Here is a 19,463-nt window from a genome sequence, read left to right as displayed (position 1 = left end):
GGGAGCGAAGCTAACATGTGTGTGGAAGGAAGTGCAATGTAAATACCAAGGTTGGGCCCCTGAGGTGAGGGAGGCCATGTCTGGTGGCCACGTGGCCTTGGGCAAGTGAGCTGCACGCCTGGGCAGCAGCTCCCCTCACGTGACCTGGACCGGGGTGTGAAGGTCTAAGTCTTCCCACTGCAGGGGGTGTCCAGAAGCCCCTGCTGCTCAGCCTTGGGCCAGGGAACAGCCTCGAGTCAGTGGCATAATATAAGAGCCTGCAGACAGGCAGTGCCCTCGCTCCACACCCTAGGCTGGTGTCAAACTGATGGTGCGGGCAGTGGATGAGCTGCAATCCTATCTGGCAAAGCTGGGAAGGAAGGACCAGTGTCTACAACGGCTGGAACTGGCCCAGGCTCTCAGGTCAGGCGGAAATGGAATAGAGAAATCTGGGCTGTGATATGGTACAAGGAACAGGCACTGGAGAGCAGAGCCATCATCAAGATGGCCAACACACACACACACCTGGATGTGCTCATGACCTGCTGGAGGCGCGAGCAGCACTGGAACTCGGCTGACAGCCTTCCTGGAGAGAGCTGCCAGGTGCGGTGTGAATCTGGACTTACTCTGTCTCCCTCCCACTCTGGCTCGCCCAGCACTGCTCACCAGCAGACACTCTCTCCGTGTATGTTACCAGCCTGACCACCAGGCCCCCTCATTCCGACTGCTCGTATGCCCAAGTTATACTGACGATCCAGTCTCAGAGCACACAACAGCCCCTGGCTGAGGAGAACTGCATCTGGCTCAACGCAACTCTCCACAATCAGACACACTCTTCAACTGTTTATTCCATGATCAGTTACCACAGAGGATGGAAACACAAGTGTATACAGATTGAAAGCAAAAAATACACAATTTCACACAATATATCCAGTTATCAACCCAGATAGGTACAATACGATACGATGAAGGAAACCTAACATGCTGAGGCTTTACAGCATCGAGGGGTTCAAGATGAGCGTCATCACTCATGATAACAAAATCCAAGTGCTTTGAAAAACCCACTCGAGGCCTATTCACAGATGCTTCATTTCACACGCTGAGCCCTGAAGGGGAGTTCCACGATCCTGCAGCTTTCCGGTCATCTGCTAGCCCTTTCCATTTAACTATTTGTGGGCAAACTGCTCTCTTCTTTCTTTAAGGCAAGCTCACACGAACAGTATGAGCAGGGCGAAGGGTCCCATCACAGAGCACAGAGGGCTTCACGGAGCCCAGTTGGGCAACTAGGCCCACTGTGAGGGCAAAGGACCACGGGAAGGAGCTGGGGGGATGCTGGGCCATCAGGAAGCTGTCTTACCCACCTTCTCCTGCCTGGCCCCACCCAGTGGGGACTGATCACACAGCCTGGCCTGAGTGGGTGGCCTGCCTCTCCATTCTCCATCCTTCATCTGTACTACCCATCACCCTTGTTGGGCCTCCCCCGCCCCGAGGTGAGTTCAACTTAAAGACAACGTCAAAGTGCGAGTTTGGGGCCGAAGTCCCTAGTGCCCACAGGGCCCCAAGTTAGAGGGTCTGGTCCCAGGGGGGTGGCTGCTGCTGCACTCTGGCCACTCCAGCAGTGAGGAATGTGGCCCACTGTTGCCAGAACAGATTTTTTTCAAGAAAAGTTGGAAATTCAGATTTGTATGAGCCCCCTGATTCCAAAAGTTTGCAGGTTATACATGTTCTGGCAAAAACATTTTCAAGAACAACACAAGTAGGTAAAAATAAGAGCCAAGCGGGCAGAACATGGACTGCAGCCTCACAAACCCGCAGCCTGCCTGCTTCCTGTCTTTATTTCCACATCAAATCTCTGAGGCACGTGAATCAGAACTTCTGGGGTCTTAGCTCTTCCAGGACAGTTTTTGGATTTTTTTTAAGCCTAAAAGACAGTAGTCTGTCTCCATTCTTGCTCTTTGGGATTTTTTCAGTCTTAGGATAAAAGGCTACTCGAACTGGGAAAATCCTTCTCTCATGTTAAAATATTCCGATCACACACATATTTAAAGATAGCACCACATCAAGCTGAGTGAGGGAGCTGCCAACAATGGGGACAGCAGAGAATTCTGAAACACCAAGTAACAGAAGAAAAGCCGAGCTGTTTTCTTCAGGTGGGTATCAAGTCTCTGATGCCCACACTCAGTGGCTCCTCCCTCTTCGGGCAGCTGACGGGGCCTGCCTCCCAGCCTTCTTGACCTTCACCACTTGATGTCTCGGCTGTTAGCGGGGTGCCCCGGGCCCTGGTACGTGGTGTGCAGGGCTTCCTGGACCCTGGGGGAGTCAGCTCCGTCCAGCCACTCCTGGTACAGCTCCTGCACTCGGGCGCTGGCTTCCGGGGCCCGCACGGGGACATCTGCATAGATACCTTCCATCTGCCGCAGCAGGGCCTTGTCTGCGCGCCCATCCTCGGTCTGGGCTTGGCCTCTGCCATTTAAGCATCCTGAAAGACATGCAGGGAGCTTACTCTTTCTCTCCTTTCGTCTTAAAGAGAAGATGGTTCTGGAACAGGAAAGGAATGACAGTGGTGCATGACATCGTGTGGCCAGAGCCTGGAGCTGGGCCCTGAACTCTCATGCCCCCTGAGGCCTCAAGAACCCCAGTCACAGGCCCACCGTCACGAGTGCTTCCTATTCTCACCTATTTATATCACCCATTAAATGTTTTCACCTAAAACTGAAATAGCTTGCCAACCTTTTAAAACTAGGTAGCTATTATGCAAACCTGGATTTGTTTCTCTTAAAATTTATCAAAACCAGAAGAGCACAGAAACTGTTAATGACCAGCTAAACTACTGGCGTCTGCATAACGCCTTAGAGCGCCGGCCGCCATTGGGCTGCACTGGGGCACCAGGGAGGATGCAGACCCAGGAGCCCGTACACCCACACACTGCGGCTTGAATAAAGAATATGCCTCCTACGTATTGGTGCTACTTACCCTCAGATGTTAGATGATGTCATGATTATATGATAAAACTTCATTTAAAGTAAATGGGACCAAATGTCCACCCTGGCCAAGCCTGTCTCCACTTGTCCCTCAGCAGCACCCAAGAGCTGCACTTCTGACCTCATGTCTCAGCGACACGCAGCCGTGCAGAGGACTCTGCCCACTCTCCCAGTGAGCCCGCTGCTCCCTGGTCTGCCTCTCTCCTAAGAACCCCAGCCCTGGATCCCCAGTGGATGCTCTAACCACAGGGCACAGGGGCTTCCCACCCAGCCCCCACCCCGACTGGCATGCTGATGCAGATACCCCCCACCCTGGATGCCCTGCGTGGACTCCTCGGCCCGTCTCACCTCCTGTCCGCTCTTCTGCTCAGGCCACAGACTCTGCCCTCTGCGCCCCTGGCCCCTGCAGCGAGGTCTCCAAGGCTGCGTGTTCCCCCAAAGCCAGCGCTCACCTCTTTACTTCCAGTGCCCTACACCCACCATCCCCAAAAGCTCATAAGCCGTTCCTATCTACCTACGCTCCTCCCTCCACTGCAGCCTCGTCTCCTCGAGCTCCTGGAACTGCCCACCTGGTATTTCCACCTGAGTATCTCTTGGGCACCCACTACGCAGAGTGCCATGTCCCTGATCCACTCTGAGTCGGCTCCATTGCCACCTGTGGGGCCTGGATGGACCACCAGGGGCCACAAGCTGCATTCCTCCCCGACACCCACACTTACTCCACCAGCAAGTCCTTCTGGGGCACCCCCACCCCAGCCCCTCTCATTGGCCTCCATCTCTCACATGGTCCTCCTTGTCACTCAGGGACAGAACCTGGCTGGAGGGCGTGGTGGCCATTCGAGCCCCCTGGGCCAGCCTCAGGTCCTGCGTGCCTCAACTCTCACGTACCAGCTGCCACACGAGCCAGCCCTCACCTGGTACTGCCTAAGCAGTGCCTCTTCTGTAGGGCCACGTCCCCAAGGGATTTCCAAGGGGACACCTGACTGCCTGCCCTTGTCTACCACATGGGTGTGAGGGAAGAAGCAGGACTGTCATGTTACAACTGCTATGGCAGTGTCCATGCTCCCACACAGCTGCTGGAGCTGAGCGAGGCTTAGGGTGGCCAAGAAGGGCCCATTTCCCACAGGGCTGTGGAGGGGTCTACTCAGCCCAGCCCCATGTCTCACCCCCGGCACAGGCGAGGACCTCCACAAAGTGGTACGGGGACTTGCCCTTCTTCAGTTTCAGGATCACATTCTGGATGTTTCGAAAGCCGTATGCAGCAGCAAAGCGTAACAGAACCTCCCCATTCTTTTCAAGGGTGACCTCCTGGAAGTCTTTGTTCCTATAAAATGAACAAAATGGATCTGATCTATAGAGTCCTTCTCTGTGGCTGGAGAACATTTTTCTGATCTAAGTTTGGAAGTCAGCAAAAATAAAAAGTCTGTAAATAAACACAGAAAAGGCCTTTTGGTCTTGACTAGTGTAAACTCCATAAATAGGACAGTCTCCCCCAACATGCACATGCACACAGACACACGTGGCGGGCTTGGAGTGATCCGCCCTGAAGGGCGGCGCTGCCCACACAAGGAGACAGACGGCTGCCCATCCTGCGCACCTTAGGGTGCGGTAGGTGACCTCCCCCACATCCTCGTTGAACAGCTCCTTGGCTGCGTGTCTGAAGACATGTACCAGGCACCCATCCGAGCTGGCTCCGCCGTGGCGTCTCACCTCCTCCTCCTTGCAGTCTCCAAACCTCACCAGCAGAGAAAAATGACAGCAAAAAGTAAATCAGGTTTCCAGTTTTAGGACTCGAGGTTGCCACATGAACAATGAAATCCTTTACAAATATTTAAATTTTGGACAAAGATCTCATTCTTTTTCTTTTTTTGAGGAAGATTTGCCCTGAGCTAACATCCACAGCCAATCCTCCTCTTTTTGCTGAGGAAGACTGGCCCTGAGCTAACGTCCATGCCCATCTTCCTCTACTTTATGTGAGACGCCCACCACAGCATGGCTTGCCAAGCAGTGCGTAGGTCCACACATGGGATTCAAACCAGCGAACCCCGGGCCGCCAAGGCAGAGCATGGGAACTCAATGGCTGCGCCACCGGGCTTGGCCCCAAAGATCTTCTCGTTGAGCTTTACTGATCAACACGAAACACCCTTTGTGGCCCAGTCCAAGACAGCAGGTGGAGTTACACTTGGCAGTGCTCACAAGTCATTCCTTTTGTCTGCTGCATGTGTACCAAGGTGCCCCTCTGAACCTCATGACTGGGGACAAGACTAGGAGCCTGAGGGCCACTTGGGAGCCCGCTGGTCTGCACCACGGCTGGGACGAGGATGCTCGGTCAGCCCGGGCCCCAGCGCAGGGTTTGGCCAGGGCACTTGAGTTGCTGACATCTTGTGAACCTCAGCTGGCCTTCCCCTAAAGGGCCAGAGGCAGTCCTGATGTCACTCCTGGGAGGACCCACAAATGGACGAGGCGTGCTCTTGGAGGGCCGAGGGCACTGGACGCAGCAGGAGCGCTGGTCATCAGTGAGGGTCACCACCAAAGGCAGAAACCCCGCCTGCAGCTCTCAGTGCAAAGGGACCCAAGGAAGCCACTCTGTTTCCCTGGAGGTGACCTGCCCTTGGGGAGGTCCAAACTCGGAACATGGGGAGCAGATGAAATTCAGAATGGGAGGATGCTGGTACGTAAGCGGGTGGCCCCTATATCAGACCCTGGAAACCTGACTGCCCGCAGCCCTGGTGAATGGCATCCCACACCAGGGTCCTGCTCACATTTGATTCAAGAGCCGGGAAAATGGCCAATGGTTGTGGTGGGGCTGTGTGATGACACAGGAAGTGGCACCCTGGGTGAGAGGCTGCCCCATGCCCACATTTCAGTGCAGCTCATGTCATGGCCTCATCATAAAGTAGGGAGGCCCTGGGACGTACGCCCAGTAGAGCTCACACAGGAGGCCTCACCTCAAGATGCCCCTCTCTGCAAAAGCGACTTACAGAGTGTCCACGGCAGCATCCTTCACTGAGACGTCACTCTGCTCCATTATCTGGACAATTTCACCTACAGACAAATAGGAGGCATAAGGTGCTACGAAGGACACACATAGCCCAGGCCAGTGGGACATCACGCCTCCTCGAGAGCGTTTCTGACAATGATTTTCTTCTCTGTAGGAAATTCTAAGTTAAGGTGACCATGGAGGTCCTCCCTCTCACAGAAAGCAGAAGCCTGTCGCAAGTGCAAAGTAACATTAATAAGATGGAAAATGCTAATAAAACCTAAAAGTCTAATTCCTCTTTCCACCCTTAAAATGAGAGATCTTTGCAAATAATCTCTCCACGTTTCTGTTCCTAAGTGGGAAGCTGCTGGGTATAGTAGCTTGGTGGACAAGACGACCGCAACCCACCGGCCACATGTCCAAGACGCTTATCTGCCTGTGATCCCCTGACTATCAGAGCCCCTTCTGTGTTTCCCTTGACACCGGGCTCCTGAGAAAACCCTGAGAGCAAAAGTGACTCTAAATCAACCCGTGGCGTCTGGTGTGCAGAGGTGACTCAACATCTGTGAAAGAGAGTAAAAATCTATTTCCACACTCAGAAAAGGACTGAATGTGATTCTTACGAAACCCCCATGTGAGATGAGCTGGGACCCTTGCCCCGTTCCTCAGCGGTGGAGGGTCAGTTGGCTGGGGCCCTCCCTGCCCCTCACCCCTCCTGTCATACTGTCCCCCAGGAGCCTGTGCCGTGGAGGCCATTCCATGGCATCCATGTGCTGGAGCCGTAGGTCAAGGGGAGCTGCTGCCCTCAAAGGCTGCCCAGAGCCGGCCACTCTGCCTCAAGTGCCCCTGGCCTGAGCGCTGTGGGGCCCTGTTTTCGGGGCCCTGTTTTCAGAGCCCGTTTAAAGGAAACCCCTGGGTTTCAACAAAGACTTTAGCTGTCCCTCGACCGACTGCAACGTTTTCTCAACGGCCCTCGGACACCAGGAGTCAGCTCACGCCAGCAACAGAGGACCAGCCGCAGGCTCTCTGCACAAGCCCCGGCAGGGCCACCGTGGGGGCCACCGGCAGTGTTAAAGGAGTAAGCGTGTGCTGCCCACTCTGCTCTGTCTGAGCAGTCTCGCAGTCGGCTTGTCAGAGGAGACCCTCCATGTTGCGTGCGTCTTTCCCACACTGCCTCCCGTCACCTCCTGAGGTCCTGCTGGCGACCAGCTGGAGGCCCCCAGTGCCCAGCCCTGCCCTCCTCTCACCTGAGGTCAATACGCAGTCAGCACCCCGTGAACTTCGCAAAGCTGAAGGAAAATCATCTCGGAGAGCCTCCAGTTTCTTGTCATAGCAAGGGGCCACAACGACATGGAAAATCTTGTCTGGGGACAAGTTCTGTGAGAAAGAGAAAATCTGTGTTCTGGGCCAGGGAGAAGCAGAGGGCAGCTTAACGTTGGCACCCAGAACGTGCCTGGGGGGAGAGCACCACCCCCTCCCTGGCACTTTCTTGGGCACCAGGGCTGCTCTGGGTCCCACAGACCAAGCTCCTCGCTGTACCCGCCCCACAAGCCCACTGAACAGCAGCACCAGGTCCACACACGGCACCGCCTCACTCCAGACCAGTGAGGTGTAGAGGCAGGTTCACCCCAAGAATCCGTAAGGCCCAGAAGCCTGGAACCTCGCGGGAAGAAGCTTGGAAAGCTGAGCCTGTTTCCTGCTGAACCTATGCGTAAGGTGATCAGACGTGGTGAGAACAAGCCACTGCTGTCCTGTTACTGAAGGCCTGGCCAGTCTACTTACAGACTTTCCAGAAGCTTTTCAAGTGACACCTTCCTGTGCCGCCCCCTCTGTGCCCATGGCTGAGCCAGAATCAGTGGCAATACCAGGAGCTGGCAGTTGCCGAGTGACGTTCGTGGTGGCAAGGCCTGGGTGGAAAGGCCTTACTCAGGACACACGCCCCACATCACTGCTTGCCCGGAATCGAGCCTGACCATCCCTCAGCAGTGCTGCGGGACTGCCCAGCAGCATTCAGGGCTGAGAAACCCCTGGATTCCCCAAACAGTGGGGGTGCAGCAAGAGCAAAGTTCCCACAGTTCCTTTTTCTGTCCCCCATACTGAACACACACACTGACATCACATTTATAATTTGCCAACTGTGGTGATTTTACAATTCAACCAGGCAAAAAGGAAACATTCCCTATGCATGAACTGATAACGTTCCAAAAGCCCATGTGGCCTTTCCAAGCTGGCTTCAGGTGTTTGGAAGATTTCCACTTTCGCTGTCCTCTCGTCCCCACAGCACCCAGCCACGATTGTTCCCTGGAGGGACTTTCAATCGGGTGTAGAGGACTGTGGGGAGCGGCGCAGCTGCAAAACTGGAGACCAGACCCCAGGACGGGGACCATGGCATGGGCAGCACTGGGGGGTCAGAGCACTCCAGGAGGAACCAGGCCTGGCCACAACCAGAGCTCTCAGAGGCGGCCCCAGATCGCATGTGGGGGTCTGAGTAGGGGCACTGAGAGAAGCAGGGACAGCACAGCGACCAGCTAAAGACAGGGTGCCACACAAAGGAGGGGACCTGAGGCAGCTGAGGGCCGTGGAAAGGAGAACTCATGGGGCCTTTAGGAGCCGGGCTAGGAGTTTTCCTGTCCTGAGGACAGAAGCAGCTAAGGGAGCCGGACACCTACTTGCCCTGGGGCCTGTGGTCTGTGGGAGAGGCCAGGGCAGAGGCTGCATGGGACTTCCTTGGTGCCAGCCTCACCAGGGGTGAGGCCCAGGGCCCCCCGGAGCAGGGTGGGCAGTGCTTCCACTTGGCCTGGGGCTGAGACTACCCTGGCTGTGCTGGATGGGAACCTCCCCCAGCCCTCCTTCCCCACCACCACCTGTTTCCTGACCTGCATGCTGCCCTCTGGGAAGAGAGTGGCTTACCTGCCGTCTGGCGAAGTAATCCTTCACTAGTGAGCCCATGATCTGCTGGGGAGACTTGGCGGTGCAGAGGTGGGGGGTGACGGGGTGCCCCAATACCCGTTCCGCATACCGGACCCAGCCTGGAGAGAGAATGGTCCTGTGTCAGCTGGTCATGGCTGCTTCCTCCCACTTCCCGGCACATGCCAGGGATTCTGAGCTCTTCAGACCCACCCTTCACCCTGGGGTAAATCTGGGACTCCTCTCCTTTAGGTCTTGCCAGGAATGTACAACAGACCCCTCCCCCAAGCAGCTCGGGCTGGGGAATCCCGCAAGACTGGAACCCTGGATCAGAGAGGACAGAATATGAGAAAGTAAGAGCTGGGGCAGCAGGTCTCCCAAAAGAGAGGAGTTTCGAGGAGGAGTTATGAGGCTGCACGGTGCAAGCTCCCCAACACCACTTGCAATGTTGTTCTTGCAGCCAGGACAAGTGGCCACAGCTTGGATGGGACCTGAAAGCCATGAAACCCACCCAGCTTTATTCACTTAGTGGAAATTAATAACCCAACAACCATCCACTTTTTACAGCAATGAAACATGAGAAATGCACACTCCTCAAGTGGTTAACTATAAACAGCACAATTTGCAGTGTGCCCACTACGTGCCCAGCTTGGCTGTAAGCATTTCTGGCCAGAGTCACCGACTCCCACTGTGCCTTGTTAGGGGCACTGCTGCTATTGTGGCTTCCAGGGGTGGACACAGGTCAGAGAGGTCAGCGGAGCACAGAACCAGCAGCTTGACCTACAGGAGTCATGGCCTGCTCTCTTGTCCTGCTGGGCACGGCCTGGTGAGGAGAGCATCTGGTGACACCTGCTGACCCCACAGACAGGCGTGCACACCACCACATCCCACTGGGGTGGTGCAGAAGGCTGGCGACAAGCTGCCGGCCAGACCCTGGGGTGGCCGCCTCCCTGTGCCCATTCCTGGCAGGCAGGAGCAGCAGGCACCAGTCAGACAGACAATCCCATCTGGGCAAACTCTCACACCACAGCCGTCACTATATGCAGGCCTACACAGGCTTGGGAAACATCCATGCTGACCCACGGGAGCCCTGAGAGAAGCGCTGCTAGAAGAGGGCTCCCTCGCCCCAGCCTCTGCATCTGTGCGCGCAACGGTTTATTCAAAAGAAAAACCACCAAAAACAATGGAGCACTTGGGGGTCCAGGGCCACTCCCACTGCGGGTCTGGCCTTGTAAGGCCCCTGCCCACCCTGGTCTCAGCAGCAGTGCCAGCTCCTCCTGACACTCTCTCAGGCAGATTGCGTCTCTGTGCTGTGGGCGAGCTTGCTGCCTGCTGTGAAGGCTTTGCAGGCCACGGGAACCACACAAGATCAGGCAAATCCCAGGCGGCAGGACCCAGGCCCACAGAGACCTCTGGCCAGGGTGGAAGAGGGCTGAGCAGTACAAGGAGGAGGGACAGGGATCCCAGGGACCACAGGTCCCCAGCTCCTGAAGTGAGACAGGCTAGCGCTTCCCCAAGGACACCTCTGATCAGGAACTTGTGGCTGAGCACTGGCCAGGGGCAAAGACGCCGACCTGTGGCCTGGTCAGCCTTGCTAGCTCCCACATCCTATCTGGGGTGCTGGCACTTCTCATGTGACCACCCACCTCACCTCTTCTCAGTGACCATCTCTGAAAGCATGGAGGATCATGTGCTCAGGGTAGTGGACGGGCAGGAGGTGCCCAGTCGCTCTCCAGACACCCTACTGGGGTTGAAGAGGTTACCTCCCATAATTCTGCTCAGTGCTCGTGGCGGGGTCAGGAGAACACTGCGAGATTCTCAAAGCCCCTCAAGGCCTGCAAGTCGCATCCAGAAGCTGAGCAGCTCAAAGGTCCCTTTCCTATGCTAGGCCTGGGCAGAGATGCACTGGCAGGGTGGCATTCCATGGGTTTTGGGGTAGCAAGGGCCACCCAGATGTCGCAGTCCTGGCCTGGACACATCACCATCAATCTGTCTGAGGGAGCACACCAGGTGGTGGTGGGCCCTGCACCCCAGGACATAGGCACCCTGTGTGAGGAATCTATGCCAACAAGCAAGCACAGAAGGGCCCACGGTCCCAATTTCATGTGCCAAGTCAAATCATCTGACCTGGCTGTTGCTTTAATCTCCTTAAGTTCTCAGAAGGAAGCAAAGATGATAATGCCAAATTATAGAAAAGACTTAACTTAATTTTGAACCAGATCTCACCTCATCTTCCTTGAGAGGTAGCAGGAACCTAAAAATAGTTAGTTTTGACCTGCTTTGATATAAAGAGCTCAGGAGGAAAATACATCATTACCTGGGAAGAACGTTCTAGAAGCTCCAAACCTATAAGTACAGTAGTCCCCCCTTATCCACGGTCTCATTTTCCAAGGTTTTAGTTACCTGTGGTCAACCTTGGGCTCAAAATATTAAATGGAAAGTTCCAGAAATAATTCACAAGTTTTAGATGGCATGCTGTTCTGAGCAGCATGATGAAATCTTGAGCATCCCCCCTGGGACATGAATCATCTCTTTGTCCAGCAGATCCACACCATATACACTACCCATCCATTAGTCACTTAGTAGCCGTCTCAGTTATCAGATCGACTGTAGTGGCATTGCAGTGCTTGTGTTCAAGTAACGCTTACTTTACTTAATAATGGCCCCAACGTACAAGAGTAGTGATGCTGGCAATTTGGATACACCAAGAGAAGCTGTAAAGTGCTTCCTTTAAGTAAAAAGGTAACAGTTCTTGACTTAATAAGGAAAGAAAAAAAATTGTATGCTGAGGTTGCTAAGATCTACGGTAACTTTTATTACAGTATATTGCTATAATGGTCCTATTATTACTATTATCAATCTCTTATTGTGTCTAATTTATAAACTGAACTTTATCATAGGTATGAACGTATAGGAAATAACACAGTACATCTAGGGCTCATTACTACCTGTGGTTTCAGGCATCCACTGGGGTCTTGGAAGGTGTCCCCCGTGGATAAGTGGGGACTACTGTAAACAGCCCTGAAGAGCTCAAAGAGACACTGAACACAGCAAATAGCAGGCTGGATCACACAGGAGGAGCTGGTCTGAAGCAGGAGAGGGGACTGAGTGAGGAGACGGCTCTGGGACCGACCTCCTGGGCTCTCCACCAGCACTGCGATCGCTCTGCGGGCAGAGGACTTGCTGGTTTCCGTGGGAATCAACCACCTGCTTGTTACCCACATCAGTGGGTGAGTTCCTATCAGCTAGTGGAGGCTTTCCTCTGAGGTTCCATCTCAACAGGGCCTCCCACACAATGCGTCCATCGCTATCTGCTCATCAGTATCAAGAGAGCACAGGAATTCCTCTCCATCCTGCTGCCAGGAACATGGGCAGAAAACCAGAGAAACCCTGCTCCAGGGGCACAGGTCTAGTTTGGGTCATTTTACATTGCCGCTTCCTTGGCTGGGCAGGACTGAGCCACAGTGACTGGCTGTGTGGCATCAAGTGATGGGCCCCACAGGAGAGCACTCAGACCTGGTGCTGGGACCCCAGAGGCAGGGCCACTACACAAACACCAGGTACACTTCCGAAGGTCACTGAGAGAACCAGGCAGTTCCCCGAGCCCTCAGCTGTGCACATTTACCCGTGGCACCTGCACAAACACCTACAATGACATAAACCCTGAAGCGGACACCACAGCAAATCTGCATGTAGAGTCAGTGTATACTTAGACCTTGTATACAGAAACTGCCTACCAAGCCCAGCAGAGTTTCGAGCATCCATTTGTGAGTCATTTTTCTAGGAGAACAAACCATATGCTGGAAACAAGTCCCATCTGAAGTGAAGCACATTCTGCGAGGCTGTGGGCTGAATGACACGGCTCAGTTAATGAGTCAACCCATGCGGCCTCTTGGACAGATGGCGAATTTCCTCTTCATGGTTTTATAAGTGGATGAAAAGTATTTCCAAATTCTAAGCAACCATAATGTCAACATTCTATTTTATTACAGCATAATCCTAATGATTGATGGGGTGACATGCAAAATGCTAGAAAAATTTAGAACCATGGTGAGGGAAGGAGGTGGGGGGATAAACTCAGAATAGAAACATGAACAAAAACCTAAAAACTTTATGTAGCCCACACCCAGTTTGGACAGTGTAGCTTTCCTACGCTCTCACAGACCTGATGTATTTAGAAATAAATTTTCACTAAATGTCCTTTACAAGTATAGCACTTCCTTCCTTGTTCCCTTATGCAGGATCTTTAAACATTTTCTTATTCCGAAATTTTCTATTTGTCAAGAATTAAAAAGCCTGTGATAAATCTTCCCTATACCTCAGGCACGAGACGCTTTAAACTAAAACCAATTAAGACTGGTTTAAAAAGTGCTCCTGGATGGAATCTGAGTATCAATTTAAAGACATGTTTTAATTTTGTGATTTTTAAGTTGGCAAAATAGTATTGCCATATTTGGATGTCTGAAATATGTCATATTTTTAATAGAAAATAGATTTACTTTTTTTTTTTTTTTGAGGAAGATTAGCCCTGAGCTAACATCTGCTGCCAATCCTCCTCTTTTTGCTGAGGAAGACTGGCCCTGAGCTAACATCTGTGCCCATCTTCCTCTACTTTATACGTGAGACGCCTGCCACAGCATGGCTTGCCAAGTGGTGCCATGTCCGCACCCGGGATCCAAACCGGCAAACCCCGGGCCGCCAAAGCGGAACATACGCACTTAACCGCTGTGCCACTGGGCTGGCGCATAGATTTACTTTTCTTAACACATAATATGATTGTCTCAGAAACTTTATAAACACGGATAAACGAAGATAAGAAATTAACACTCAGCTGTCAGGTCTCCCTCACCAAACTACCCAGAATTAGTGAACATGTTGGTCGACATAAAACTGTGTATCAGGCCCAAACTTCTCCCTCCTGGTCTGTGAGGCCCACTGACCTCTTACCTCATCCACAGCCCAGCTTGCCCCCAAATGCAGTTCCTGGGAAAGGGTGCCTCGGGCTAAGGAGGCGGCGCTCGCCCTGGGTGCTCACCGGGACAGGCGGAGGTCAGCATGGGTAAGGCCGGCTCCCCCTCGCTGTGCTGGTGGTAGCGACGCACAAACTCTCTCTGACTCTCCAGGATGCTGAAGTCCGCGGCAATTGTTGTATTGAAGACGTAGTGCACCCCTGCAGGAAAGAGGGGTGTGTTCAGCCTCACGTCACATGTCACAGGACCGACTCTCAGCGTCTGAAAACTCCAAGAGACCCACGTAAAGAGAGATGTGGCAGGCAGCTTCCGGAGCTGTTTCCATCACCCGGGACTTCTCTACCGATGGCTGCATCTGAGTATAGGACCGCACACTTGACCTTTTTTCCCAAACAATAGTATGTATCATTTTTCACATCAAATAATTTGTTCCCTCTTTCTTCCTCTTTTTCTCTCTACGTGTATATCTATACAAACACCTTACAGTACTCCATACGTAAATTAGTGGAATATTTTAAGTTACCAGCAGCATTCTCTTCCAGTTCACTGCCTAAATTAAATTTCAGCCTGTGACAGTCCTTGATCTCTTCTAAAGAAAAAATAAAAAGAGTACATAATCTGAGCACACCATTATGATGGTCTCAATTTTTTTAATAGACTTTTTTTTATTAAGATTATGATAGTTCACAACCTTGTGAGATTTCAGTTGTACATTATTGTTAGTCATGTTGTAGGTACACCGCTTCACCCTTAGTGCCCTCCCCCCACCCCCCCTTTCCCCTGGTAACCACCGATCAGATCTCCTTGTCTATATGTTAACTTCCACCTAAGAGTGGAGTCATACAGAGTTCGTCTTTCTCTATCTGGCTTATTTCACTTAACATAATACCCTCAACGTCCATCCATGTTGTTGTGAATGGGACGATTTTGTCGTTTTTATGGCTGAGTAGTATTCCATTGTATATATATACACCATACCTTCTTTACCCAATCATCAGTTGATGGGCACTTAGGTTGGTTCCACGACTTGGCTGTTGTGAATAATGCTGCGATGAACATAGGGGTGCATGGGACTCTTGGGATTGCTGATTTCAGGTTCTTAGGATAGATACCCAGTAGTGGGATGGCTGGGTCATAAGGTATTTCTATTTTTAACTTTTTAAGAAATCTCCATACTGTTTTCCACAGTGGCTGCACCAGCATGCACTCCCACCAACAGTGGATGAGGCTTCCTTTTTCTCCACAACCTCTCCAACATTTGTCACTCTTGGTTTTGGATATTTTTGCCATTCTAATAGGTGTAAGGTGATATCTTAGTGTAGTTTTGATTTGCATTTCCCTGATGATTAGCCATGATGAACATCTTTTCATGTGTCTATTGGCCATCCTTATATCTTCTTTGGAGAAATGTCTGTTCATGTCCCCTGCCCGTTTTTTGATCGGGTTGATTTTTTGTTCTTGAGCTGTGTGAGTTCTTTATATATTATGGAGATTAACCCTTTGTCGGATAAGTAACTTGTAAATATTTTTTCCCAGTTAGTGGGCTGTTTTTTGTTTCAATCCTGTTTTCCCTTGCCTTGAAGAAGCTCTTTAGTCTGATGAAGTCCCATTTGTTTATTCTTTCTATTGTTTCCCTCGTCTGAGGAGTTATGGTGTCTGAAGAGATTCTTTTGAAACTGATGTCAAAGAGTGTACTGACTATACTCTCATCTAGAAGACATTGTTTCAGGCCTAATCTTTAGGTCTTTCATCCATTTTGAGTGTATTTTTGTGAACGGTGAAAAAGAATGGTCGATTTTCATTCTTTTACATGTGGCTGTCCAGTTTTCCCAGCACCATTTGTTGAAGAGACTTTCTTTTCTCCATTGTAGGCCCTCAGCTCCTTTGTCGAAGATTAGCTGTCCATAGATGCGTGGTTTTATTTCTGGACTTTCAATTCTGTTCCACTGATCTGTGCACCTGTTTTTGAACCAGTACCATGCTGTTTTGATTACTGTAGCTTTGTAGTATGTTTTGAAGTCAGGGATTGTGATACCTCCAGCTTTGTTCTTCTTTCTCAGGATTGCTTTAGCAATTTGGGGTCTTTTGTTGCCCCATATGAATTTTAGGATTCTTTGTTCAATTTCTGTAAAGAATGTTATTGGGATTCTGATTGGGATAGCATTGAATCTGTAGATTGCTTTAGGTAGTATGGACATTTTAACTATGTTTATTCTTCCAATCCATGTGCATGGAATGTCTCTCCATCTCTTTATGTCGTCATCAATTTCTTTCAAGAAAGTCTTGTAGTTTTCATTGTATAGATCTTTCACTTCCTTGGTTAAGTTTATCCCAAGGTATTTTATTCTTTCTGTTGTGATTGTGAATGGGATTGAGTTTTTGAGCTCTTTTTCTGTTAGTTCATTGTTAGTGTACAGAAATGCTACTGATTTATGTATGTTGATTTTATACCCTGCAACTTTGCTGTAGCTGTTGATTGTTTCTAATAGTTTTCCTATGGAAATAGGAAATAGTTTTCTTTGGGGTTTTCTACATATAAGATCATGTCGTCTGCAAACAGCAAGAGTTTTACGTCTTCATTGCCTATTTGGATTCCTTTTATTTCTTTTTCCTGCCGGATTGCTCTGGCCAACACCTCCAGTGCTATGTTGAATAAGAGTGGTGAAAGTGGGCACCCTTGTCTTGTTCCTGTCCTCAGAGGGATGGCTTTCAGTTTTTGTCCATTGAGTATGATGTTGGCTGTGGGTTTGTCATATATGGCCTTTATTAGGTTGAGGTAGTTCCCTTCTATACCCATTTTATTGAGGGTTTTTATCATAAATGGATGCTGGATCTTGTCGAATGCTTTCTCTGCATCTATTGAGATGATGATGTGGTTTTTGTTTCTCATTTTGTTAATGTAGTGTATCAGGTTGATTGACTTGCGGATGTTGAACCATCCCTGTGTCCCTGGTATAAATCCCACTTGATCATGGTGCATAATCTTCTTGATGTATTGCTGTATTCGGTTAGCCAGAATTTTGTTGAGGATTTTTGCATCTATGTTCATCAGTGATATTGGCCTGTAGTTTTCCTTCTTTGTGTTGTCCTTGTCAGGTTTTGGGATCAGGGTGATGTTGGCTTCATAGAATGTGTTAGGGAGTGCTCCATATGATGGTCTCAATTTTTATGTTGATTTTTAACTATCTTTTTCTTAATAAATTTTTTTTATTGGTAAATAAGCTTGAGATGAAAGAACGTAATTTCAATAATTACAGTAAAATAAATTAAGCAAATAACTTTAATATCTGCAGCCAATCTTAAAGCAGCCATTGAAAAGAAATATTATAAATATCTTCAGTGTCATCTTAAAGTACTGTTTATTTTTTAAAAGTTTTCCCCTAAAACAGGGCCTTTCACCATGAGAAGATACAGCATCTAATAACTCTGACCTTTGGTAAAACTAGCCCAACCGTAGTCTTCGTAAGGCTAAAGCACAGAGCATAATTTAATGAGTCCAGGCTTGTAGCTGCAGCTTAGTTTCGGCTGTAGCATGTTGTGTGCTGAGAAACAGCTTCACACCATGAGCGCCAAGGAACAGCGAGACTGGCAGGTCAGTACTGCAGATGTTTATTCTAAGCGTCACCTTCTTTTATTAGTAATTCCCAATGTATTGATGTCTTTAAAAAGCCAATGTGGAAAAATAAAAACTGATATTTGGGAAAGAGCTCAAGTTCCTCTCTTGTTGATGGACATGCATGCAGGTGCCCAGGCTGTGAGAACTCCACTGGGGGTGGGGGCAGTTTTCATCTGACAACAGATGATACAGAGGCTTTCCTACTGCTATCTGAGGCAGCGTCACGCCAGTGTTCATTCGCACTTGAGTCCTTTGATGGTGTTTTAGACGGCTACCGTTCATTCTTCACACAAGGGACACAGCCCATTCTCTTCCTGTTCTGCTCTTCAGAGAGCTTCCCAGGAAACCAGATACCAATCATTTCACACGTGATTCTCCATCACATGAACACCCTCATGGCCCCCATGAGCCAGGGTGCCATGACACTGCTCAGCAAGTACAGGAGTCTCCCAGGTGTCCCTGGCCACCCTGTCAGAAAGTGGTCAATTGCCGCTCCTGGAGGGGCCAGCCCCAATTGTAACAAAACACCTGTCTGCGTGGCAAGGGGGTAAGTGACACCAGCTTACTCTGGGTCAGAGGCGGGTCCTCTTATGTTCCATGAGACTCTCATGGAAGTTCTTATCTACCCTCTGCCCTTGAAAATGGAATTCTAGAGATAAAGGGCGGTTAGAAACTCCAGTTACAAATTCACAATGACATCAAAGACGCCTCACCAAGACTTTTGAGGAAGCCACAGAGTCTTCGGGATGCATCAGTCACACTGAGGCTGAACTTAGCAGCAAAATAAGGCAGAGACTGAGGACACACCGACACCGCCAGTACCTTGTGCTCTGAGGTATTGCATTTCTAGGAGAAATAGAGAAGAATGTCAGATGTGGTGATCATATAATGAGTGAAAGCAAGACAATGAAAAATCCAGAACCAAGAGAAGAAAATAGATGTTCTAAGAAAAAACTAATACACAAACACTGGGAAGCACAATTAAGGAAAAAGGAGAAAGAAACTAGGATTAAAAAGTGGGACATCCCAATAGTTAAAAACTATTTTATATCGATAGGTGGATAATTTTAAAGGAAAAACATAAATTGCAATATTGGTCCATAAATAACTGAAATGATCCAAAAACAATAAAAAAAAATACATATAGGTATCTCAATTTAAAAAAACACACATCCTGAAATGGCATCCAGAGATCTGTCCCCTCAGAGGCCTCAAGCCCACAGCACTTAGCGGCAAACTGTAGCAAATTTTTAAGGAGTGGATAGTTCTCACCTTCTATACACTGTTGTGAAAAAATACCACACAAACAAGCATGAAACCACAAGTCTATCAACAGCCAGAAACCAAAACTAGACCCTGGCAGCTCAAGAACCCCCTAGAAAAACAGGAACAAATTGAGTTCAGAAGCATGGACACATCACAGACACATGAGACATAACCCAGGAAAGCAACGTGAGCAAGGATGTTCTCGTTAGAAAGCCACAGTCACAGTGTGTCCAATCCCTAACCTGGATATTAGAGAAGACAGGATTCTCCTGCAGTGGCCCTTCAGGTCAGAAGCTGCTGGCCGATCAGGACAAGTGGAAACCTGAACAGCAGGATTCAGGATTTGGCAGCAACGTCTCACCGCGGCCTACCTGAGGACTGGTCTGGTTCAGTCACCGAGACCCACCTCACAACTGAGACGTGCAGGCCTAGGCTGATGTGGGAAAGCGAGATGATGCTGAGGCCACCCGTCCCTCTGGGCGGGAGCCTGCCTTCACACGATGCCTGGGGAAGCCCCGGCCGACAATGCCATTGGGGTGCCAACCTGAAGCAGGCCCTCACAAATCCCCATGATGCTCTCAGCAGCTGGACAGGGTTTCCGCAATTTGTGGCTGACAGCACCCTAACATTAAGTCGGAAGCAGGAAGAGGGGTGTGAGTCCCAAATGCTGACGGAAGAGGTAGGGCAGAGGGTGGTCTGCTGCCAGCTTCAGGAGCCAGTCAGGGCTTCCTGTCCCTCTGCCTGGTGCCCTGCCTGGGATATGC

At 50.3% G+C, this 19,463-nt stretch overlaps 1 protein-coding gene across 4 annotated transcripts in view; it reads right to left on the bottom strand.

Moving 5' to 3' along the window:
- Window positions 1–809: 809 nt before the first annotated feature.
- Window positions 810–19,463, bottom strand: part of NARF (nuclear prelamin A recognition factor) — a 26,919-nt gene continuing 8,265 nt past the window's right edge. For 2 of the 4 annotated variants that reach the window (XM_046676484.1, XM_046676485.1), the window contains 8 exons: window positions 18,147–18,279; window positions 13,883–14,017; window positions 8,851–8,969; window positions 7,188–7,317; window positions 5,942–6,005; window positions 4,558–4,695; window positions 4,127–4,284; window positions 810–2,458 (listed from right to left, as the gene is read on the bottom strand). In XM_046676484.1, the coding sequence (XP_046532440.1) occupies window positions 2,217–2,458; window positions 4,127–4,284; window positions 4,558–4,695; window positions 5,942–6,005; window positions 7,188–7,317; window positions 8,851–8,969; window positions 13,883–14,017; window positions 18,147–18,279 (1,119 nt within the window). In that variant the 3' untranslated portion in view covers window positions 810–2,216. Of the gene's footprint in view, window positions 2,518–4,126; window positions 4,285–4,557; window positions 4,696–5,941; window positions 6,006–7,187; window positions 7,318–8,850; window positions 8,970–13,882; window positions 14,018–18,146; window positions 18,280–19,463 lie in introns of all 4 variants that reach the window. The other 2 variants (XM_046676487.1, XM_046676486.1) reach the window with 2 other exon arrangements.

This window comes from Equus quagga, chromosome 11 (genome assembly GCF_021613505.1).
Source record: "Equus quagga isolate Etosha38 chromosome 11, UCLA_HA_Equagga_1.0, whole genome shotgun sequence".
NCBI classification, from domain to species: Eukaryota; Metazoa; Chordata; class Mammalia; order Perissodactyla; family Equidae; genus Equus; species Equus quagga.
The sequence above is the reverse complement of the archived record's forward strand: the minus strand, read 5'-3'. Positions and strand labels throughout refer to the sequence as shown.